Source organism: Eurypyga helias, unplaced genomic scaffold (assembly GCF_000690775.1).
Source record: "Eurypyga helias isolate BGI_N326 unplaced genomic scaffold, ASM69077v1 scaffold1665, whole genome shotgun sequence".
NCBI lineage: Eukaryota > Metazoa > Chordata > Aves > Eurypygiformes > Eurypygidae > Eurypyga > Eurypyga helias.
In genome coordinates this window covers 35,863-60,754 of record NW_010253186.1, presented here as the reverse complement: position 1 = coordinate 60,754, position 24,892 = coordinate 35,863, and the positions used below count along the sequence as shown (strand labels likewise).

General features: G+C 41.3%; 1 protein-coding gene across 1 annotated transcript in view; it reads right to left on the bottom strand.

The window, feature by feature from the left end:
- The window catches only part of LOC104510348 (sodium channel protein type 5 subunit alpha-like), a gene marked incomplete at its 5' end in the record, with an annotated part of 128,857 nt that overhangs the window by 82,514 nt on the left and 21,451 nt on the right, over nt 1-24,892 (bottom strand). Inside the window, 4 exons of the mRNA XM_010152567.1 lie at nt 5,786-6,142; nt 7,595-7,768; nt 12,510-12,748; nt 15,906-16,038. Of these exons, the coding sequence (XP_010150869.1) occupies nt 5,786-6,142; nt 7,595-7,768; nt 12,510-12,748; nt 15,906-16,038 (903 nt within the window). The remainder of the gene's footprint in view (nt 1-5,785; nt 6,143-7,594; nt 7,769-12,509; nt 12,749-15,905; nt 16,039-24,892) is intronic.

The following is a 24,892-nucleotide window of genomic DNA, read 5'->3' as shown; positions in this document are numbered from 1 at the left end:
TGTGAAACTCCCGGTATATCCCTACAGTTGGCTAGCTGATGGATTCCCACAGGGTAAGCTACCAGTTCTCCTACACAGGTGACCACATACGCTCCCCCTTATGTTCCTCGATTAGAGATTGTGGTGCTCATGTAGTAACACCCAGTGATTAGCTCTAGGAAATGGTTTTATATAGAAATAAAGCCTCCATGTCAAAGACCATACAATGCAAGTATCAGCCCCATCTTACATGTTTATAGACTATACATCACAGCTTCCTCTTGTGAGTTTTTTGTTCTGTTTTCTTGACTGCAAACACCAAATTAAAGGCAACATGAGCAAGCAAAGTAAAAACAAAGAAAAACTAATCAGAATTACACTTCTATCCCTTGCCTTTACTTTGTTCTTAATGTTAAAAAAGCAGGTGGGAAACAAATCAGTTGATCGGGATAGACACAAATTTGCAGGCACACGTAGAATGTGACTTTGCCTAAACGCAGGGTTACAGCCACAGCTGCAAAGTGTTAGAGAGCCACATGGCATCCAATGACTCCTTATGTATCTTAGGGTCTGTCACCTGTGGAAAGTGATTCAGGATAGGAAATGGGTGTGAATTTCTAAGCTTCACATATTCCTGTAGCCATTTCTCTTCCCCACTCAACAATCCTCCCCATCCCAAAATTTTTGCTTGCACATCTGACAGGCCAAGATCCATGTTAAATAACTCTTTATCCCTCTCCCCCTTCTCCTCTTCCTAGGATATTTATTTCCATCCATCTGCATTTGTGGTGCTCAGCACAACCTTTGAAGTGGCAGGAAGAGAGACTGTTGTGGAGGGACATGACGAAGTGGAATTACCTAGAAGTTAAGCATTGTTCACATTCCCTGTAACTTGATTTCTTTCTCTCTTGCCCTGCTGCAGAGACATGTCTCTGTCAGAATAGCTCTGGTAATATGGCATTTTATAAACAGACTTTGGCTGTTAAAGATCAAAATGGTGGCAAATGAAGCCTAATTAGGTATTTTTTTTTGGGCTCTGACCAGCTTGAAAATCCAGAGATTTTAATCTGATGGTGCTTTAGAAGTACTTCCCAGAACACCTCTTTGCAGAAATGTCCTACCCTGACTTGTAGGGAGGGACAACTCCAGCTTGAAAATCCAGAGATTTTAACCTGATGGTACTTTAGAAGTAATTCCCAGAACACCTCTTTGCAGGACTGTCCTACCTTGACTTTTAGGGAGGGACAACCGCCTTCTTTCCAAGAAAGTGACATTTTCAGATTTCTGTGTGTCATGCTCATGGGCTGGGTTAAACCAGTAAAAAATACCCATTAAGGATTCCTGAGATGTGGAAGCAGAATAGGAAGACAGGCTCCAGGTATATCTGACTTTTTCAGAGAAAAGTTTTCACCGCTCTGCTGTCATTTCAATTACCGTAGGAAGACAGGACTAGAAGGTCCTCTTGGGTCACCAAATCAAACCCCCTGCTAACATGGGTGGTTTGCTTCACAAACGGATCAAGGTCCATCTCACACACTGCTGGTTTGGGGCTCATCAGTCTTGCTGGATAGTCCTCCTAAACAATCTCACTGTGTTGTCAGTCAGAAGCCTCCTCTCCAATCCTAGCCTAAAGGTACCGACAGGGTTTCATACTCTTGTTTGGGATGAGCAGCGTCCTGTCACTTAAACTGTTCTCCTCCCTTGCCTAGCTCTGCATTCTCCTCATGAACTTAATATTCCCATACTGTGCTTTTTCCAGTACTACTTCATCTTTCTGGAGTATCAGCCATTAATGGGGTGTATTGCATATCCAGTATTGCAGATCGCTGTGCAACAGCATTGATATTCTCCTTACTCCTCTGTAATTACCTTTCCTGACATGTATTAGAAGCTCATTAACTTTTAACAGGTTCAATGTATTGGTACATTGTACTGCCTCTGCAAGCCAGAGTGATATGTACATGTGGATATCTACGTCTGAGTTTGCCTCCCAAGACTTCAGGGACTGAAATACGTACTTTTAGGGTCTATTTAATCTGATGTATTTTAGATGTCTTTTGGGCTAAGATATTTTATGACTTCACAGACTCCATTAACCATATCTGACTACAAAAGCATCTCCATGCAATTATCTCAGATGTAGATGTCCACAGTGACTGATACGTATACTTTTATTATACTCTCAAACATTATCTGTTGGTAAGCTACTTGATTGTAACATAAATTCTTAAATAGGGCTGAGTGCATGACCTTACACTTTGTATTTCATAATTCCATGCATCACGCCTTAATTCAATGATAATGGTTCTGCAATTTTTCCTACGGGATAGCCTCATACCCTCAAAATTGGTGTTGCATACTACCTTTATGTTCTCAGAAAATGTCATTAATATTTTTTCTGAGTGAATAGCATTTTCAGGGGCAGTGAACTAAAAGATGCATAGGACTGACCCTAAAAGAGCACTTCCAGCCTTAAATTTCACCTGTCTGGAAAATTCTGATGATGTCACTTCCCTGGTTACAGACTCTACATCTTGGCTTCCTTGTGACTCCTGAAAGCCAAAAACCACCATGGAAATGCAGCGGTGAATTACCAACTTGTGGTGGATTCGGGAATGATGGTAGATGTGCTGTGGAGGTACTAAGGGATGAACGTAAATCAGGTAGAGGTGAGACAATGGCAGTCCAGAAACTCAGCCCTGAGGGCGAGTTAATGCACTGTGACTGTTAGCTTGGGTTAACAATAACTGATGCTGATACAGAGCTGAATAGGAGCATGAGCAAAGACAGTGAGTGCATTTCTGTCCTGCATTGAGTTGCCCTTCACTTGGGTGGCATTTCAGGAGCAGCTGGTATAAAACAGGCTTCATCTGGGTGGCTGGCAGAAGAATAAAAGAGTGGCTTGGCCAGCGTACGTCATGCACACACAATGGGGTTGGAAGGTTGTTCTGACTGTGACTAAAGTGTCAGTTTTATTCATGCACAGTGTTAGTGCCCATTACATGCAATTATCCCCTGAGAAGTGGCTGGTGTCACACTTGACTTTGCACTGCTGGCCTGCCAGAGTAGGGGGCACCGAAACTGCCTGGCTACCCAAATTCTCCTACATCTTCTTGATAATTCCTGTCTCGGTGATTTTCTTTATTAACCTCAGTAACATAAACACGCGTAGGAAATAAGTTAAGCCCTTTATAAAACTTAACAGTAAACATAATTATTCTGTTAGCAATTTCAGAACCTCTTTCTTAGAAATGAGGGAGAAACTATTGTCTGTCTGGTTTGACTTCACCTTCCAAAGCAGCTTCAATGACTCTAAAAATGCCGTCTGACAACAGCAGCACAGTCTTATTGTGCAAAAGGCAGTTACACAGCACATAGATTTCCAACTGTGTTGTAAAGTTTAGTTATTGGAAGATGACTCAAATATCAGCTGACCACTTGTAAACATAGTTTCATGCGGCACTGCACTGATCTGAGACGTTTTCAGGATATGTGAATACAGACCAAAGATTTAAGATCTGCTAAATTCCCTTCCAACAGCTGAACTGCTCTATAAGATGAAGTTGCCCAGGGCACTTACTGACTTCCCTTGCTTTTCTTCCACCATTCCTTTAAATTTATGTTAGTGAGGCTCAGGAAGACCCGCAACCCGAATCACCGAACACATCACAGAAGCGCAGCGGTTGTAACTCTTCCATCACCAGTCTGCAGCATTACTTTGCAGCAGGTCTATTCTGTAACGCATGGGCTGGGACCGTGACCCTAGACACTACCATAACTACTGGCTTATGTGGCAGATAAAAGTATTTGATGTAGGTAAGCATGCAAGTTTGCCTCATAGGGAAAAAGGATACAGGATTTCCTCTGTGCCTTCAGAGGCTAAGAAAGCCTCCAGAGTCCAAATGGGATACAACCTCAGGATAATATTTTTCTTATCAGAACTGACGCTTGAAATGCAGAGGAGGAACAAGTATCTCTGCAAGTTAAAAGAGAAACTCTGCGAGCTCAGATTGTGACTCAGTTACAGGTAAAAGATTTAGTGCTTGGGCCTTCTTATTTTAAAGGGTTTATGGTGCTTTTCAGCTACCAGAACCTTTGTGACTGATGATGTTCAGCAAATGAGTGAGTTTGTGAATTCAATCCCCTCTCACTGAAGAAAGCAAGAATTTTGCTGATGCCAGAGGAATAAGATAACCTCTCTGTACCTGATAATCAGCATCAAGGAATCTCCATGTAATGCAGTTGATACTGGATGAGCCTCATAATTCAGAATTTGTTGTTCTTTTCACACCTGTGAGTCATTTCCTCTTTGGTTTTTTTTGTGGGATCTACAGACAATAATCATTCCTATTTACCAGTCATTGCTGTATGCTTACAGAACTGTTGTCTGAAGAGGATAAAGTATTTTTTGCTTTCAGCTGACCAGTAACATCAGCTTATTGAGGCTGAGAGGTTTTCAATATCTGTTTTTACATCCGCAACAGTCTTTTTTGATCACTGAAGGTTAAATATATGTAGATAATATTAGTTTAATCTCTGCTGAATCAGATATTATATTTAACAGAATTTATGCACACTGCTAAGTGTTACCATCTAAGGGTATCAGATGTTGCAAATTCACATCTTTCTATAATCCATGAATATTTAAAATGTTAACATTTTCCCTAGCATTTACCACATATTATTTTCAGGTTTCATTATCACATACACAATCTATTGCTTAATGGCAAGGGGAGATTAAATTTTGGATCTCAAGCTAAACTCCCCAACAAGATATGCAGAAAGTAGTAATTTACCCCAACCGCTCTAATCACATTTAGTTCCAAGAAACAGAAAGTTAGGAAAACACCGTAAGTAATCTGCCACTTTCTGAGTAATCACAGTTTAATATTTTGATTTCTATTAAAAAAAATCCCACTATAAAATACGATTTGCTCTTGCCATCAACATTTTCAGTAGAAAACTAATAGTTAAAAATCTAAATTAATGTGAACAAAAAAAAAGCACTCTGTTTTTATTTCGAGCTCTTTCAAGAACTTTTCTATCCCAGCACTGAGAACCAAAAGATTGGGCACCAAAAACCCAAGCAACTACTAAAAGCATTCAGCAGCAAAACCCCAACATTTTTTACAGCAGCATCTACTATTAAACAGCTCACTACATAAACAGTAAACCCATTAGAGCCACAATGTCAAAGATGCTCTGTAAGCTGAACAGGCAAAACATTCCCACAATGACTGCATGTCGGCAAAGCGCTCCATAAAATGTCAACAGGGAAATACAATTCAGTCTTAATAGGTTCAGACCTTATGTAAGCCCCGCTTATGGGATAGTCTATTAAAAAAGCAAGTGAGCAAGTGACATTACTATAAACACAACCTGCAGCTTAAGACATTCAATGCTCCACTCAAAGACACTGTGCTAGCTCTAAGGTTCGTGTTCTGGACCAAAGATGAAAGGAAACAAAAATATCTCCTGATACACTGACAATTGAAGTGATATTCACTCTGTATAGAAGAGAGAACTGGAATCCCTTCAGCCCCATGAATGGCTTAAGAAATATGTGCCTTTCTTCCAGTAAAACATTACCTGTTCCTCTGCAAAACCCAGTAAAGCCTTCATTCCTAATTACTAATGCAATGTTAGCAATTCTGCGTTTGGTATATGAACAAATTTCTCTAGGTGACAACCTGGTTCATCGAATTAAAGTCATGGAGCAATGTGAGATTTTTCGATTTCTGGATAAAAAGTGGTACATTTGCACACACCTTTCAGGAAAGGGAGAAAAAATATCTTGAGAACTCACCACCAGGTTTCCTATCACCATGACCAACAAGAAGACGAGAAGGCACAGCGGCTGCCCAGCTACTTCCATGCAGTCCCACATGGTCTCAATCCACTCCCCACACAAAATTCGGAAGATGATGAGGAACGAGTGGAAGAAATCATTCATGTGCCACCGTGGCAAATTGCCGGTCGTGCTTATCTTCTTTACATTGTCCATGTAGCTTTTCCCAAAAAGCTGCATTCCTACCACGGCAAAAATAAAGACGATGATTGCCAGCACAAGAGTGAGGTTACCGAGGGCACCCACTGAATTACCAATGATTTTAATGAGCGTATTTAAGGTCGGCCAGGACTTTGCCAATTTGAAGACTCGCAGCTGTGAACAAAACATAAAAAACAGTGTCAGTTCACAGAAGCAACAGACATTTCAACCGATGAATTATTAAAGTGAGTAAAACGTGAAAGACGTTAAATGCCACAGTGTGTGCGGTACAAGGTGATTTTAGCCCTACTTCCTGTTAACCTCGCTACATCTATTAATAAAATATCAGTTGGGCTTCTTGGATGAGAATTAAGTTTTCCAGAGCTACACGCTCCCTTGTTAGATAGATGTGCCTTTAGAGGCTCATTCCCCTGATGTCATGGTGGAGAGAGGATGGAAGGAGGAAATCTCAGGTCTTAATATTTTCTTTTACGTTTCTTTTCCTCCTCAAATTAAACAGTTTAACAAGCATCCAGGGGAAAGATTTTAGTGCTGGATCCCACAAAGAGAGAAGCAATTCCTCTGTGGTTCAGAGCAAGCCTCAGCCAGATGGTATTAGCTGTTAGCTCCCAGGGTGAAAATCACCTCTGTGCTGAGGATCACGCAGTCTATGCACAGCCCACGTTCCACTTAAGGCCTATTTTAAGGACGTAAATGGTTCCTAGCCCTTGTGCTGTGTTTTCAACTGAAGGTTTAATTTCAGCCCTATTGAAGAGGGATTGCTCAAAAACTGACAGGAGACTCTCAGGACCTAACAATAGTGGTGAAAAATTCACATTTTTTGAGCAGCACAGAGAATTTCAGGGGAAAAAAGAAAAAAAAAAGTAGTAATAAAAACGTCTTTTACTAAATGTAACCATAAGGGCTTATTTTCCTGGTCTTTCCAAGTTGCAAAGCCATATCATGGCCAGAATGATTAGCATGGACATCCTGGTACATGAAGTGCAACACAAATGTCAGGCTGGCAAGGAAACCACTTTTCTGTTCCAAGATGTCAACAGTCTCTCATTAATAGAATACCACTATCCCGTGCATAACAAAGGAGCTGACAGCTAAGGAGTTCCCGTGAAAGACAGATGCTATGTTATGATGATCAGTTCTAGAAAAAAAAAAAATCACCCTGTGAAAAATTCAAAGACATTTTCTTTTGACAGCATTTAAAAGAATGGTGGCATGTTTACAACATAATTTGGAATAACAACTTCTAAAACAACAAGTTACTGGCTCTTGCATTTCCTGGGCTATCAATTATCTGCTGACTATGCTAACAGGTGTACAGGTATAAAATGGCAGATTTTTATTACAAATTGGAACTCAAACATTTTAAGTGTGCTACAAGTACCTGGCACAGCTAGAAGGAATCAAATTATGTTTTCATTTACTCTGATGTAAATCTGGAACAATTCCATTTATCCCGCAGCCTATAATTAGTGTCACATACTGTTCACCAGTTTGCAGCAATTAAAGTCTTTATTGGCAGATGCATTTGTAAGAAAATATGTTGCACTGATGTCAGAGTTTATAGGTAACAAAAGAAGAGGAAAAAGAACAGAGTAAGACCATTACCAGTCGAAAGGAGCGTAAAACAGACAGGTTTCCCATGCTGGACAAACCCAGTTCCATCAGGCTTAGAATAACAATTATGCTGTCAAAAATATTCCAGCCCTGTTGAAAATAGTAGTAGGGGTCAAGGGCAATTACTTTGAAGATCATTTCTGCTGTGAAAATCCCAGTGAAGACCTGCAGAAAGGAAATATGAAGTTAAAGTAACCTTTTAAGCACACCTCCTTGCTTGCAGAGTTTCTAGTGATACAGGGGAACACAGTGAAAAGCCAAAAGCATTTTACCAGCAAATCCTTTCTTTTTCATGGCTGATTCTTTATCACTATTAAAACTTTGTCTAGTCTGTTCACAATAATATCTGATACAGCTGTAAACTTACAATGGCATCTGAGTTCAAGCTCTGGATTGGAACACACATTTCTATTTTCTTCCGTCAGCTGAATAATCTCAGTGGTAAAAAGCAAAGTCTAAAGGTGCTTTTTCTAAAGGTTAGATCTATTCATTTCAGTGGAGAAACCCAAATGAATGGAGTGGGAGTGTTAAAGGGGTATTTGGGTTGTAGTGTACCTGCTGTATTATCCCTATTTATTTTGTTATTATTATCAATACCAGGGCAACAGAAGCCTCCAGTCATTCTCAGGTTATTGCTGACAGTGAAGGCGATTAGAAACTCTAATTTGAGTAGTTGTGTTTTTTTACAAAGAGTCACAGCAATTTTCTTTTCACAGCATCCTGGGAACACTCTGCTTATTTATGACCCAGTTCAAATGTCATATGGTGGAACTTCTAATTGGAACATTTTTCTTTAAAACAATATATAAATATTACTTATGAGGCAAGGGAGAGGGGAAGGGAATGCTGCTGACAGCAAATTTAGTTTCAACACATTCCTGCAAAGTATCTCAGAGAATCAGATCTTGTCCTTTCGTATGTCCTCCCTAAGTAACAGTTTAAATGCACAACACAAGGCTACAGTCAACTTAAAATGACAAAATGTGGGCATCAGGTTCTTCACATCCTGTTTTATTTTCGTTCCAGGTCCTGGTACAAGCTGCACAGAGCTTTATGTTTCTGAAAAGTTCTGTATCGTACATATATATTAAAGCACATGGTTTTCTGTGAAACAAACAACATCAGTGCACTGTGTTGGCCAAAAGAAGAGGGAATCCAGAGATCACATATCAGTAGCATGCAGTTAAGGAGAAATGGATTCCTTTCAATAAGCTGAGTGTTTGCAGCATTATCCCAGCAAAACTAATCAGCTCTGAGCAACAGAGATGAGAAACCCATTAGGATGTGGAAGGGAAAAGGTAGTACTATATAATTACAATATTAAGGAATAAAAATAAATTGTCATAAACTGTATTTGAGGAAGGCTTGGCTTTGCTCTGTTATGCTTCAGGAATGAATTCTTCCAAGTGGCCATTTTATACAATTCCTTATGTAAAATACCTTCTTTTTCTCATCAGGAAAATAATACCTTGGACTGCAACAGTTGTTACTGTCATCCCATGACCATCTCATACCAAGAACCCAATAAAATGACCTGTCACATATTTCTAACTAGCCAACAATTTCTGAGTCATGGTGGTCAGAGATACCAAAGATTCCCACCAGAATGCTCCAATTCCCTTAGGACAGAGAACAAGACAAGAACTGGATTTCCATGAAATTGTATCCCGGGGACTACCTTAAAACCCACAATACCACGCTACATGCATTATGCAACCATCTTGCTGAGAAATGACTCAGGAGGATCACTTTCTTTGCCTGAATCATTTTAATCAATAGCCTTCTGAGAAGGAAATGTCACAGTATGATAGCAAAAGGCCTGAGCCTTCCTAAAGGCATCAGGAATCGCGCACATGTACCAGCTATGAATTTCAAACGGCAGTTGTCAAACCACCAGCACCTGGTACGCGGCGACGGCGCTTGTGCATGAGGCTGGATACTCAGTACAATAAAGGCTGGAAAGAAAACAAGTAACTTAACATCCCACTGATGCTACACATGCCACTGCTGATTCGGAGGACTTTGTCTTAAACAAAAAAAAGAAAAGTTTTATCCATCATTTCAGCTATTTAATATGGCATAATGGTATCTCTGTTGCTAAAGGAAAACGAAATTTGGGAGAATTTTGCTCTATCTACCTATTTTTAAGCGGCAGCACTGCGTAGGCAGATGAACCATGTAAAGATGTACGTGTGCTTCTCAGGTCTTCTGATCACATTTGGAAATGTTGATTCCTGTAAGTGTTGAGCTAAAGGAGTCTGAAGGTAGCAGGTGCTGCATGAAGTAGACAGACAGTCAGAGAGGGAGGCAGTAGATGAAGAATCGCTCTTGGAGAAAGTCAATCCATATTTCGCTTTCTTTCTCACAGAAACATTTGTTTTGAGGAAAAAATGCCAAAGATCTGTCCTTTTTAATATTTCCTCCCATTTAATGCTAGTATAATCACTCAAAGAGTGTTAGGCACAATGGGAAGATGACAGCCAGCCAGCACGGGGGCAGAAGAGGGATGTGGCAGCCTGTGGCTTAGGGGATGCAGTCACCTGGCAGCCTGCCCCGGGGCTGGGACTCCCTTCCCTTCCACAGGGGATTGCAGAAAATATCAATTTTCATTACAAATTACTTTGCAAAATCCTCCACAAAATGGAATTGCCTTCTTCTGACCTGCTCCGTTCACAATCAATCCAGTTATGCAGGGGTTCAGTAAATCTGGTGAGGGGGAGCCAGGATGGTCTGGCCTCTCACCAACCTATCCTGGGATCAGAAAGGAAGGGGAACTCCATGCCACCAGCCTGCTACAGCAAATATTAGCAGGCTGTTTTGCTTACACTTTGGCACAAAGAGGAGAAATAGCTCTAGACAGTGCTAAGAAAATTACAGTGAGATTTTTTTTTTTCAAAATCTTGCAAAAATTCGCTTTGCAATTCCTCCCCTTGTTCATTGACTCAGTTTCCTTGCTGGCGCCCGGAACAGCCCTGCTCAGCCTTGGCAGGTCTGCAGGAGCTGTGTTGGCAAGGGGGATGCCCGGGGGCTAAAGTTTCGCTGCCTGTGGTCTGCACAGGGAGAAGCTGATCTGCCGAAAGCAGAGCAAAGAACAGACACATTTACTATCATCCCCAGTGACAGAGGAGGAAACAGCAGTATTGCCACCTGTTCTGATGGACAATGGGCTGAAGGAGTTTTTAAACTCATCTTAGAAGGCCACAAAGTGTTGAGCAACAATGAGGAAGGCTGGCTGCAAAGTGGAGCTGGATGCAGTCCTGTGAGATGACTTCCCAAGCTACACTTTTCTACTGCTTTCTGCAGAGGGTAAGAGCACCAGGAGAGAGCCACAAATTTCTGCTTAGCACAACAACAGAGGGACATTTGCCAAGACACAAGTGCTGCAAAACTGGAGACTGGTCCCACAGCCTAGGAGAAGAACCTCAACCTGCCCAAGGAGGCCCAGAGCTAAGAATAACAAGGACCAGGGTAAAGAAAAAAATACATACCTGATGTACCACATATTCTAGGACAGATACAAAAAGTCTCATTATTACTACTACCCACCTAAACCTGCCAGCGTAGGATGCTTCTCACTAAAGGCAGACATCACATCTGTAATGTCTCTGCATACTCCCACTATAGACAACGGTCACTACAGTCACTGGCCTCCAGGACATAGTTCACCTTATCCAAAAGTAAATGTCTTTAACATTAACTGTGACTTAAAATTGTCCATTACTCTCCATTGACTTTAAAGAGAGACAAAGGCACCTCTGACAGAGACTCCTACGCTGTAAATACCTAAAATTAGGCAAGGTGAATCCCACTTTGACTTACTGCAGCCTTTGGTTTTATAGAAATAAACGACCTTTTTTATCTCTGCTATGAGACTCTCAAATTCAAACTTAGCAACATCCAGTTCTAGGGAACTCCAGACTCACTTATGGTACCCTACAGGATATCTCTGCTTCTACTGCTAGATTTTAGGGGCAATTTCACCATGCCATAGTAGTATGTGCCTTTTCCAATACAGACTATTCTAAAATTAAAAGAGTTTTAAACTTTAGATTCTAAAGCAGTAAATCACTGTAGCTTTTAAACAAACACAGAGAAAGACAATTAAAGAAAAAGCTTCTGTTTTATAGTAACTGCAGAATTTTAGTGTCCCCCGGGCTAAAAAATTGTGCATATTGCCTCTGGAAAGGCTTTTCTGCTGTCCCTGCAGCTTGGCTGTAGATCTGTCACTCTGCTTTTCCTCAGAGAAGTGCAGTCTTTGCTTACTTTGCAGCTCTCTGGCTGCTCCAGCTTGCACATCAAGAGTTTCCCCTTGAAGCATCAGCCACGCTTTGCTCCATGTCCCCTCTGCCCTGGGGTTTGCATGGGACCCAGCACACACAGCTGGACAAGGCAGGGAGGCACAGCAGGACACAGAGGGACATACAGCAAATGTCCCTGAGACACCTTTCTGCATATATATCTATATACACTCAAACACCACTCTATTTCCCTCCAAGATCTTGCCTTGTTTTTTTTATGTAGGTTTTTCTTAACTTAAATTCACTATTAGGCACCAAGGACTGATGCCTTATCATTGCTTCAAAAGAAATCCCAAATAAACCTCATTAACCTTTTTCTTACCTCATTTTGTTAAACTTCTACAAACCAGAATCCTACTGGGAACAGCCCAGAAACATGGCTTTAATGGTTACTAATAACATTAGAATATGTTAGTTTAATAAAAATAGACCCTTCGTTCATCACTCTTCACCCCCAGAAAGAGGTGACTACGTGGACTTGGTTGACACGTCACAGGTAAAGTGATGCTGACAACATATCAAAACGGGGTCTTCCCAAGCGTCAGCCAAGACTCTAAAAAGCAGGAAATACACTCCTCAGGTAGCACTTGCAGTTCACGTTCACTTACCAAATTGCCTATGTAAAGCATGTGGTCAAACTCCTTCGTCATCTTATAATGCTCCAAGGCCATGAAGAGCGTGTTCAGCACAATGCAAAGGGTGATGGTGAGGTCAGTAAATGGGTCCATTACCACGAACTTGACAAATTTCTTGATCAAAAGCCAAAGCGGGCAGCAATCCCAAATGAGAAATTTAACAGCAAAGTGGTTCCAGCAGGGAGGACATTTCTGGTGTGATTCCTCAAGCTCTAAGTCACAGGCAGTAAAGTAACAGTCAATTCACACTGAGTTATATGACAAGGGAACACTTAAAATGACTCATAACATAGAGGAAGGCCCCTGATTTACCCCAAACATTTTTTTTTTAGGATAAAATTATTTCTGTCCTAATAGGCTGGCAAATTACGCACTTTGGGGTGTTTGCCAGTTGACCTGCACTGAGCAGGCAGTGACCTTTTCTGAAAGTAATAACCTTTTAAAAGTGTCGCAAGCAAAAAGGGAGAATCACGCTATAGAGGTAAAGTCCAGTATTATATATAGGCTCAGTTTTTCACTCTGTTTTCCATTTTGGAAAAGTCAAATGGATAAGAATACACTATCTTAATTTAACTTAAATAGGAATGGTTATTTTCATCCCCAGATCTCATTTTAGAAGTATCTTAAGTAATAACTTTTAAAAGGGGTTAAAAGATGAAAGAGCTAAAACCAGTATTTAGAGCTGATTTAAGGGCTTGAGAGCCAGAGTATCACTGGTTATCAATAGGGTTTATGTTCTTGATGTGCAGTCCAAAAAGGCACTGAGCATCTGTTTTCTTCTGAAAGGCCACATACAAAATCAGGGGAGTGCATAAGTCTGAAAAAGCTGACAAAGCTTCAGTGTCTTTTAAAAATGTGGTTTTAAAATATTACTTAAAATACAACTTCTATATGCTCATTTTATTTGAGCTCAAAAGAAGTGAAATAGCTTCAGAAGTGTAATTCCTGTTAAATAATAACAAGAGAAAAGCCAGAAGAGCCCGTTAATGGCTGACAGTGATTAGCAGAATTGCCTAATTCTTTCCTTTTCTGGTTCCTTTATGGGCATGGAATGCTGCATAATGGTTTTATTCTATATAACTAGAACCTGCACTGATAACAGAAAAACTTCAGCCAAGGCTGCTACTGCAATCAGTTTATTGACAACCTCCTCTCTCAAGCCAGGATGCTTTCTCTGTGTGTTTTCCTTCACTGGACAACAGACCTGCAGTAGTCAGTGTCATCTAGCAAGCTTTCAAAAGGTCGGATGATGCACGGCTTTTGCAACAAACATCCACACTACTCCAAGATCTCTGAGAAACCAAATTGCTCCCGGGAAATAACTATGTCTTTCCAGCCTCCAAAGAGAGGGTTTACAGGTAAGTGCCTAAAATGATGTGAGAAACATCTGAACCTCAAACAATTGTAAAGCAAAATCCTAAATGTGCATTTTTTTGGAAACCCACCTCAAAGTAACAAAGACTTCGGGGCAGTCAATTCTTAAAGGACCTAATTTTCCAGGTAACTCCTGGAAGTGCAATGCCTGGGAAAAACAGGCAGATGATGACTAGCCAAGAGCAGAAACCAATTAACTAAAGGGGAAGGGAGTTCTTGTCTGGCTGTTTCACACTGTTCGTCACAAATCATACAGCTATTATTATAGTTAAAGCCTGTGATACATTTTATTCTGATTTGATACTCCTCTTGTTAACAAGTATTCAATTTCAATGACTAATCAAGTCTGGGAGTTAGAAAACCTTTGATAAGATTGAAACAATTATCTTCAATATGAGGCTAAAACCGTACATCCTCTGAGTTACCCTAGACTTGATGGTCTCTATTTCTGTAATCAAAAATAATAGAAAGCATCATTAAATAAATAAGCAGAAGTCCAGCTCAGGCATCTTAGGCTTTCTTAACACATTACAAGGCAGCGAATCAATCACAAAGCTAAAAACCTCACAGAAAACAAGTAAAACCTTTGCAGACTACATGTAACACTGGAATAAACTGATTATTTAGTTACTAGGAATACAACAATTTATTTATTTAAACATATATATATATATGTTCTGGCCACAATACTGTTGAATATAACCACAGGGGATGGTAAAAAACTGAGGAAGAAGGGTTTTGTGGTTACACGCTTGGCTGTCTCCAGGGTCCAGTCCCTTTCTGTAAGGCATGTCCGGGGTAAGGCCATCCATCCTGCCCTGCCTTCCTACTCATCATTAACACAGAGAACAAGGCTGCAGGAGAATCCAGAATTTCCCTTGCTCCACACTGCATTCTTGACAGACATTTGAATACACTCTTAGCTGCTACCTCCTATCTTATCTCAATTTACTGTGTAGGAGACACAAGGAACTTCAGAAGGATATTGACCATTTGGAGCGCGTCCAGAGGAGGGCCACGAAGATGATCAGAGGGCTGAGAGCCTGTAGTGACAGGACAAGGGGTAACGGGTACAAATTGAAAACAGGGAGGTTTAGATTAGATATCAGGAAGAAATTCTTCCTGGAGAGGGTGGTGAGGCACTGGAACAGGTTGCCCAGAGATGTTGTGGATGCCCCATCCCTGGATGTCTTCAAGGCCAGGCTGGATGAGGCTTGGAGCAACCTGGTCTAGTGGAAGGTGTCCCTGCCTATGACAGGGGGGTTGGAACTAGATGATCTTTAAGGTCCCTTCCAACCCAAACCATTCTATGATTCTATGATTCTATGATTCTAACTTTCATGCTGCATGTAAAAAGACTAGAAATTGTCTTGCTATGAGTTGTTGTCTTGTTATCAATACTTTTGTAAAAGGGAAATGCAAACTTCCTGTGTATGGAAAGATAGGGAAGGAAAATCCTCCTACACCTAATGAGAAGCCTAATGAACAAGAGAAAAAAATTGCTGAGAAATATTTGCATGGACAAATGGGTCCTTTGAGCATCCTTAAATTTCACGGTTGTGTCCCACTAGCTACTCTGCAAGGAGGCTTTCCTCCCCCACAACTTGGAAGATCTGCACATAGCTGGTGACAGCACACGACAGGCTTTGCATCAGATCCAGAGATATGAGACATAAATGTTTGCAGTCACCCAAACAGTCTGGTGCTCCACTACCCTGCATCTTGGCTAGCTCTGTGTAAATTAAATGCCATGGAGGCACAAAATGTCACCAGATCTGACTTTATGATTATATGGCCAGCATTTTGTTAGAATTTTTACAAGTGCATGGGGAAGACGCCTTCAGTTACAGTTTCACCTCTCTTGTAGGGGTTGCAATAACGATAATGTCTTCTTGCAGAACAACAAGAGTTCAAGATTATGATCTTTTTTCTGACTTGCTCCTGCCAGCCAACGTGCATATGGCTTAGAGCTGGGGAACTAAAGACAAGTCTTACCTTCCAGGGCACTGGTGATGATGCTGACAGCACTCACTGCCCTCTGCCTCTGAAAGGGTTCGTCCGAGTGGTCCACTGACGGGCGGTGGGGCATTAAAAGCTGCTTCTTGCTTGCCTCGTCTGATGGAGAGGTCTGTTTAAATGAACGCATTGGATTAGCAGAATAAAAACTAGGCAAATATCGGGTAGCATTTTCAAGATGGCCTAGGCACTATTTTTCCCATCTGAGAATTCCAAAGCTCGGTGATTTCCCAATTACACACTTGCTGATGAGGTACTGCTTTTGAAAATGACACTTTGAGCAATTTTGGAAACTTTGCCCTGCCCTTCACCTTCATGCAAACAGGTGAAAGATGCAGGGGAAAATAAAGGGATGCTGCTGATGCTGGAGAAACAGCAGTGCTGCTTTACCATGCTCTTTGCTTGTGAAAGAAACCCTACTTAATTACATTAATTATTCCATTATTTCTGAAATGTGTTAACTGTTTAATTATACTGCTAGAAGAGGAAAAGGGGCGTGGGTAACAGCTCTATTACAGGCCTCTGATACCATACCAAGCAAACTGACTCCTCAACACATGTTTTTTCTTGTTCTGAAACACTGCCAAATCTCAGGAACATATTGTCTTTCTGGTGATCTTTGGTGTCCCTGATTCTGAAGCTCCATAATTAAGGGAGAACCTCAGCTTCTTTTTTTCTCTTAGGAAAAATAAAAAATAACTCAAACTAGTTCTCATGTTTCTCAAGCAAAAGCTTTAAAAAAACCCTGAAAAAAATTCAAACCCAGAAAAACAGAACTCTCAAACTGTCTTTAATTAATGTTTCATTTTAAATTAGTTTTATGCTTTTATCAAAAGGAAAAAAGCTTGGGTTTCTGAAGTCAGCCAGAAAGACAGTGCTGCTGTAAACACACACTGTATTAAGTACTTTACAATGTCAGCTCATAGGAGCAAGATGTTAAGACTTCTATTATTGCAAGGTCCCACTTCATAAAGACAAATCCCACTTGGTTTACTCCTCCAGCTCTCCCACAGTTAGAAGCAAAGATGGTGGTGGTGATGTAAGGATCTAGGAAAGCCAAATCCAAAGCCATTCTCTGTCACAAGCCTCCTGATCAAGACACTCAGTCTCCCAAAATAAATGTTTTAACAGTCACCGTCCTGCTCCTCCAAGCATACAGGCTGTGAGGTCTGAGATACTATGTGAGCAAGAGAGATGCACTGTAGATGGGTCCTGATGGTCTTTGCAATATAGCTCAAGGGAATGCAAAAAGAGAAGAAATCCCTATGAAGATGATAACCCCTACTTATACAGTTGACAAATTTCTTGATCAAAAGCCAAAGTGGGCAGCAGTTTATACAGATATCAGAGTAGCTGCTTTTGCTTCTCCATAGTCAAATGAGCTACAGGAATCAGGTTCAGTCTTCTGGACCTTCTCTCATCACTTGGGTCTGAAACAGCCCTAACTACCCCAAATCAATATCCAAGATGCAAACCATGAGCAGCAGCTTCACAGCTCTGCTGCCTGTACCTGGGACATGCACCCAGAGGGACTGAGGATCCTTCCTTTTAATCATTTCTCTATCAAAACTGCTCTTCAAGAAAGGCAATTCCATGAGAATGGCAGGAGAAAATCACTGAAGCTCTGTGAGCTGTCCTTCTGGAGCGTTATTTCTTCAGGACAGGGGACATTCCCTTGTCAGGTTGTTGCAAAGGACAAAGCCACTTGGCCACCGGTTGACACTGAAAATAGCCAGTATACTGGTCCCAGATCACTTCAAAGTACTACAGATAAAAATACCAATCACTCCATGATCAGAGAAGAGTAAGGACTTCTAAAACAAGGACTTAAAATATTAAGTAAGCCAGGAAAGCAGTAATGTTTCAAAATGCCCCCTTTTTTTTCTGTTTTCTAAAATGCTCTCTTTTGTTAAAACAATTGGCTCATTGTCCATTGAGTTACTGACGCATTCATCTCAAAAGGAGAGGTGTAATCAGAACCTATTCAGAGAGACTCCTACTTGTGCACAACATAACAAGAAATCACTCAATCCTTTGCTTAGGAGCTGGGGAAACGGGGAACAATATTTCAGATGCATTAGTTTTCTTGATTCTCTTCACCTCAAAATATCCAATAAAAACAAAACCCAAAAAATCCTCAAAAAAACAGAAACAACAAATGTTTTATTAATGAAGAAAGCATCTACGCAATTGCATAATCATTTGCACCAGTTTGGAGTACGTAACAAATACATGGGACTGAAATGAAATAACTAGAAAAAGAGAAAAAAAAACCCCGTGAGTGAGACAAACATTGAAGTAAAATGAAAAGTTAAAAGCAAAGACAAAGGAAGAAGAAGCCAAATGGAACCTCAACTTTTCCAGTTCCCTCTGTCTGTAGAATGAGCCATAATACAATCTCAAATTTCAAATTCTTCTGGATCATCTGGCTCTTTAAACTGTACCATATTCCCATCCCATTTGACCCAAAGCTTAGGACATAACAGTAGTATGTTTTTATACAATCCCATCCCCAGAAGGACCAGTTTTCTGATTGTCAGGAAAGATACTATATTCCTATTCATGCATACAGAAATGCTTTTGGAGAAATTATGGGTTGGTGGCCTTTACCTGAGAGCCACCTTTTATTCACAGGTGAAAAGAGAATTCACTGCAGAGGTAAAAAATGGAAGGAAGAACATTCAGAGATTCATTCTTCCTATTTTTTCATTCGGCTAAACCAGAGTAAATGAAAAGTCCAAGTTTAACAGGTTTGGCATATTTTTCATTAAAAAAATAGCATGGAACTGGATTTTTCCTTAGGTTTGATGTGATATTCCCAACCCAATGAGTTTTTTAAGTCGCTCTATTTTTCTTTCTAGCCCAGCACCCTCAGTCCTGCTACCTATTTCACGAGAAGATGTCCCCAGGACTTCAGGGGTTCTGCTGGAGTCAAGGGGGCTGTTTGCAGTTGTGCCATCCTCCACGTGCAAAGGGGTATTTCTGAAGGAGACATGTGCATGGCTCTTTTCTACCTTCATCTCTGGAGGAGTGAGCTGGTGCAATTTGCTGCTGGCCCACTGATAGCCACCCACCCACCCAGCTACGTGTGCCCGCGACCGAGGGCAGAGCCTGAAGCCTGGTGCTCCCTGCCAGCCCCTCAGCAGCAGGCAAAGTGTGGAGGTTCCTCCCCACAGCCAGGACACAGTGGCCAGCAGGCAATGTCAGGGTGTAAGAAATCCTCCTTGCAGGAGGACGTGGTCTCTACCAATAAGAGCAGCAAATCCCAGTCAGCTTGCAATTTACTATAAACTATTTTTCCAGGTGAGAAAATTTCCATCCAGGTGAATTGCTTAAAATTATTCAAGTTACTTAGCTTTTTTCAAGTTTATGAGCTTTTGTTCTTTGTAAAGAATAGATATGTGAGGGTTTTTAAAAATTATTTATTTTAGAACAGGGATAGCTGATAGTCACACAAGGAACTGGAAGTTTTTGCACAGAGACAGGGAGCAGTTCCAGGAACTGGACAAAAAAGGCAGCATAAAGGCTATTTTTATTACAGAGAGAATATACACAGGCACGGTTGTTCATTGTACTTATATTTCTATAGAAGTTAAGCAAAAATAACAACAGTCCCTACAGTTATGCCAGGAGTTTCCTAAGGATGCAGATGAGAAATCACAATGGAGTTAAACACAGGCACCTCCAGCAGGACAAGATTATTTGTGTCACTCCCTGACTGACTGGAAATGTTACTCCTTTGGATTAGCTAAATTCTGTAGGGACAAATATACCATTCAGTAATTTACATGTAAATGAGGATGAATAACACTGCAGAATGATCTTCTTCTGAGTGCCTATAGTTCTGAGCTATGTCAAAACTGTTACGTGAAGATGGGCTTATACATGGCAGCATTTTGAAGACCACATTTGGGAACTGGTACAGGTTTAATTTTCCTTATATAGTAAATATCTTTTCAAGCATAAAAAGAGGTGGACAGGTCACCCCATGAACCATGGACCCAGTAAGGCACTAGCACAAATATTTGATGAGATTGAAAGTTAGCATAATAGCACAAATCATTAAAAAGAAGACATTTAATTTTGTGGATACTTGATTATTTAAAGGGAAGCACTGTATACTGGACCAGCTTTCAATATTTGTGTCAAATCTGAATGATTTATGCGTAGGATGTGCTAAAACAGTTTGAAATGAGCAGAAACTAGTGCTGTGGTGACAACTGGCTGACAGCAGCAGAGGGCTAGCTAGCTTTTGTCCATATGACTTACTGGTGACAACTTTTGGATGACTTATTTTGTTGACCTTTTTCTGAACATGGAAACTGCTAACACTTTGCCTTTTCACCAGTATCATGGCAAAGCAAGAAGGGGAAAAAACAAATTTTACCTCAGGGTGCTTTTAGGGTCAACAAGAAAACCTCAAATCAATGTGGTCAGCAAAACAGTTTTATGCTTAACAACAACAAAAGCCAAGGTCGTCTTTTTTTTTTTTTCTTTTTGGTATAAAAGAAGATAAAAAGAATTTATCTAAAGATAAGAGTCTAAATTCTTAGTTTGGCACCTAAATAAACAGCCTGGCCTTTCCTACAGGTTCAGTCCCCAGTAGTTTCCATTCACATGAATCTAGCAATACCTGGCATTTCTAGTTTCCCAAAATAAATTAAAAAGAAAAGTGACCAAGTGGAAATTCAGGAAAGGTTGTATGTGCACGAGGAAGACCCCAGATAGCTCCAACCTCTGCCTCTCTGCCTATCCCAAAGCCATGTCATGGGTGGCCCTGGTCCACTGATGGGCTGACGGAAAACTCCTTTGGGTGAGAACAAAGCAGTGGGGACCACCAGCTACGAGCCAGTTGCCCTCTTGTAAACAACCCCCTCCTCAGCCCCATGTCCATTTCTCTGCCACTTCTCCAAAATAACTGGAATGTTGGGCTGAACTAAAAAAAACCTCTGTGAAATCGCTGCAGATTTACAGAAAGGGCTCCAGTTTTCTTTTGGAGGCATGAGGGAGGGGATGCTGCCATGTGTATTTTTCAGCCCTCAAGAAATTCTTGACAACCACAGGCAGCATCTTACTTATAAGATTCCATGGATAGATTGAGGTCCAGATAACAGCTCATTAACTTAATCCAATTCTGCTCAAGCAGATCAATACCTTATGAAGGGAGATGTTATTCTAACCTCTTAAATAACTAAGAAACACCAAGACACAACAGAGCAACACATAGCTAAAATAAACACTACAAGAATGCACAGAACTTTAGTTTGCAGTGTGCCCTAAAGTTACTTATATAATGTATAGCCTTTTTCTAAAAAAAGGTGAAAGCCCAAACTCCCAGCCCAGCAATAAGCAGGATCATGAAAACATACCATTTTTCAGACCTCTCCACTTCAGGTCAAACCAAAAAATATTAGGATTTTAAGCATAGTCACCAGGTCCTGCTTGTGTCTTTTTTACCCTGGGGAAAGTTTTATGAAGCCAGCACCTGCATCACTTGAAGCAAGCTGGTAGGAGAACAGGACCAGCCCTGATTCAGTCCCCTCCGATATACACTGGAGATTTCCAGGAGAGTGACGAGGACTTACCATGGGTTCCTTTGGACAAGCTCCCTGCAGCCCTTGGACATGAACGCCTGTTGCTCTTCACATCCAAGCAAAGACTGACTGACCCAGCACCACCTTTGTGGAGGGTGTTTGCAGGTCAAACCTGCATACTGCACTACTTTGCTCTTCATATGGCCTCAGCGGGCTTTCGAGCTTGAACAGTGCAGTGTGACCCTCTGTGCTTTCAAGGACAGCTGCTCAACAACACTGTCACCACTCCCTGGGCACGGGGACGTCAACGCGTGTAATGAAGTGTGCAGAGACACATGGGTTCCTTGCAGAGGGTGGGATGTCCCTCCTTCTTCCTCAGGCTGTGGACTGAAGCTCCTGGTGACTTGGCAGGAGTGCTTTGATGGAGAAGACTGCATGGATGGATGCTGTTCTGCATGGATCATTATGTTCATGTCCAGCAAGCCTGCTGACCATCAGACTACCCCAGCTGACAAGTCTAATGGGCCTTAACACCCATCCATTGAGATTATTTGAAATCTCTCCTGTTTCATAGTTGTATTTAGGGACAAGGGGGAGGAGATGGAAGGTGCAAGCACACTTGGTTTCTCATGGAAAGACTCACATCCATCTGTGCCAAGCAGCCAGGGCCATCTGAAAAGCATTTGAAACTGGCTTTTTTAGCTTACATGCTCTTCTGCAGCTGAGTGTCAGGAGACCAGTCATCTGAGTCACCATCCTGAAAACTGGGATAATCTGCTGCAGCCCCCACTCTCATGGAGGAAGGCACAAGCTGCACAGACACATTCACCTGCAGCCATTCCTGTGCAAAAAACCCTTGGCTGGGACAGAGGGGAGCAGTTGCAAGGACACAAAGGCATGGAAGTTGTTCATTGTACTCCCAACTACTTTGCCTGGGGTAAACTCTTCAGGCTGAATGTTGCTAAAACCGAACAGGCTAACATGCTCAAAAGTGGCTAGTGACTATTTATGCTTTCCCAGAGAAACCTTAGGAGGGCCTAGTTTGAAATCATCTGCTGAAATTATGTTCTGCTTAAGGGCTGCAGGTTGAAAACTCAAAACCAGAGATGGTCAGACCTTGTTTGATGATTACTCTGCTTTTTAAATCAGAAGTGCTGATTTTTCCAAGCTGTCCCTAAATCAGAATTCAGCAGTCTCACCCCTCAGTAACAATGACAAGTCTGTGTTATGCTCATCTGATACTACCGAGCATCACAGAGGGACTTAAAAGCATCTTCAGAACCTAATGCTGTAACATGTGTTTTGCCAGCTCCATCCCCTCAGACATTGCGTTTACATCGGTGAAGCTACACTTACACACCGGGAAGCTGCAAGTCAGGGCTTAATGCATATTACAGTGATGCCTTTTTCATGGACTGGTCCTTCCTTCATTGTTCAGGGAAGATACATCCTATATTAGAAGTGGGTCCTTTTTCACCATGGGCTTACACTTGTACAAAATAAATAACAGCAGGGTCAGTGGGGTTAATGAGGTAACTTCAACCTCACCCTACAATATCTTTCTTTTGCCTCCCCCAAACGTATCAAGAGACTATCAAAAGAAGCCAGAGCTGCTAACAAAGAACAAACTCAACTTCAAATTTTAACAAGAAAAAGGCAAAAAATAATCAAACACAAAGCCTGGAAGGGTGTTGATTTATCTCTGAGCACACTGAGGTGTTGGATTTGCTATTTCCTTTCACCTGCACTCCACAGCTGAGGCTGCACACTAGTGCCCCGCTCTTACGGTTCCTGTAGCGAATACATCTGTACAGCAGTGGGCTTCTTGCCAATTAGCTTTTAACTCCAGCTCACATTTTCTGGATAGATTAGATACCAAACCTGTTTTGCAGAAGACACAACATCCTTCACATTGCATCACTGAATGAGCATCTGTTACTATAGTGCCTGGATGTTATTTCTTAGATGACCAGGGAACTGCCAAGTGAGCTCAGCCAACCAGGCCATTTAATTTTCCACATCCATTTTTTTTTAAAAGCAGGAGGCTGGTAAATGAAAAGAAATTCCAGCAGAGCTCAAAGCCTCCCTGTCACCTCAGGGCCCAATCCTGTAAAATACCAATATTTCCTGTGAAAGGTCGAGTGCTCTCATGCTTTGTTAAGCTTTTTCTGACAGCTGGGAGAGCCTCAGCAGCCTGCAGAACTGCTTTCCTTACAGAGAAAAGGGGGACATCCACTTCTCATCTACCAGAGCCTTTCTACTCTGGTTCAGATTTATTTTTTTTTTTAAACAGACGCACAAACCCTTTCTTCCACAATTCCTTTAATACAGAGCTTTTTTTTGTTTTGGTTTGTGCCAAGATAAATCCAGAGGGTAAAAACGGGAGTAGCAAAGTTTCAAATGAATGAAGGTGTGAACATTTGAAAAAGCAGCAACAGCCTCAAAACCACCACCAAAACAGATAATTTTCACACCACCCAGACGCGCAGCATGGCCCCTCCTCTCATGTACAGTGTGAGAGTCTATTTGCAGGACTACAGGGAATGCCCAGATAGGTGAGGAAAAAAATTAAATCCAAAGGTTGAGAGAGAAGAAGCTGCCTGGCTGTAGAGAAAAAAAAGCTACTTCTCAATTACTGATAATCTGACACCACAGCTGGGACTCATCTCACTCGCCTCTCTCTTCAGGAAATACCTTGCCTAATACATGTTAAAATCACATTTGCTTATTTCCCCACCAGTGTAATCCAGTTTTGGCACCTTGTTACTCTGAGTGGGTTTCATCTCGCCTGACTTAAGACATGCGCAGCACAGTTATTCATCTTGGGCTCCTTTTGAAGTTAAGGTGAACAGAAAGAGGCACTTTTATGGAGAGAGACTATTATGACCCATTTTAGATCTCTAAGATGAAATAAATGAAATAAATGAAATGAAATAAATACAAGAGCCTGTAGTGACAGGACAAGGGGTAACGGGTACAAATTGAAAACAGGGAGGTTTAGATTAGATATCAGGAAGAAATTCTTCCTGGAGAGGATGGTGAGGCACTGGAACAGGTTGCCCAGAGATGTTGTGGATGCCCCATTTCTGGATGTCTTCAAGGCCAGGCTAGATGAGGCTTGGAGCAACCTGGTCTAGTGGAAGGTGTCCCTGTCCATGGCAGGGGGGTTGGAACTAGATGATCTTTAAGGTCCCTTCCAACCCAAACCATTCTACGATTCTATGATAAATCCTGCCCACACTGACCGTGGTGACTAGACCTCCATTGCTTTAAAGACTGTTCAGAGTCATGAGCTCCCATGTAGATTATCTACATTAAAAGAGATAATTTTCCACCATATCAAACTGGCAACTTGTCCAAATTGCCCTGTCTGTGTAGTAGCTATACCAAAACACCATCTCACGGTTTTCCAAGTGAATTGTACTTGGTTCC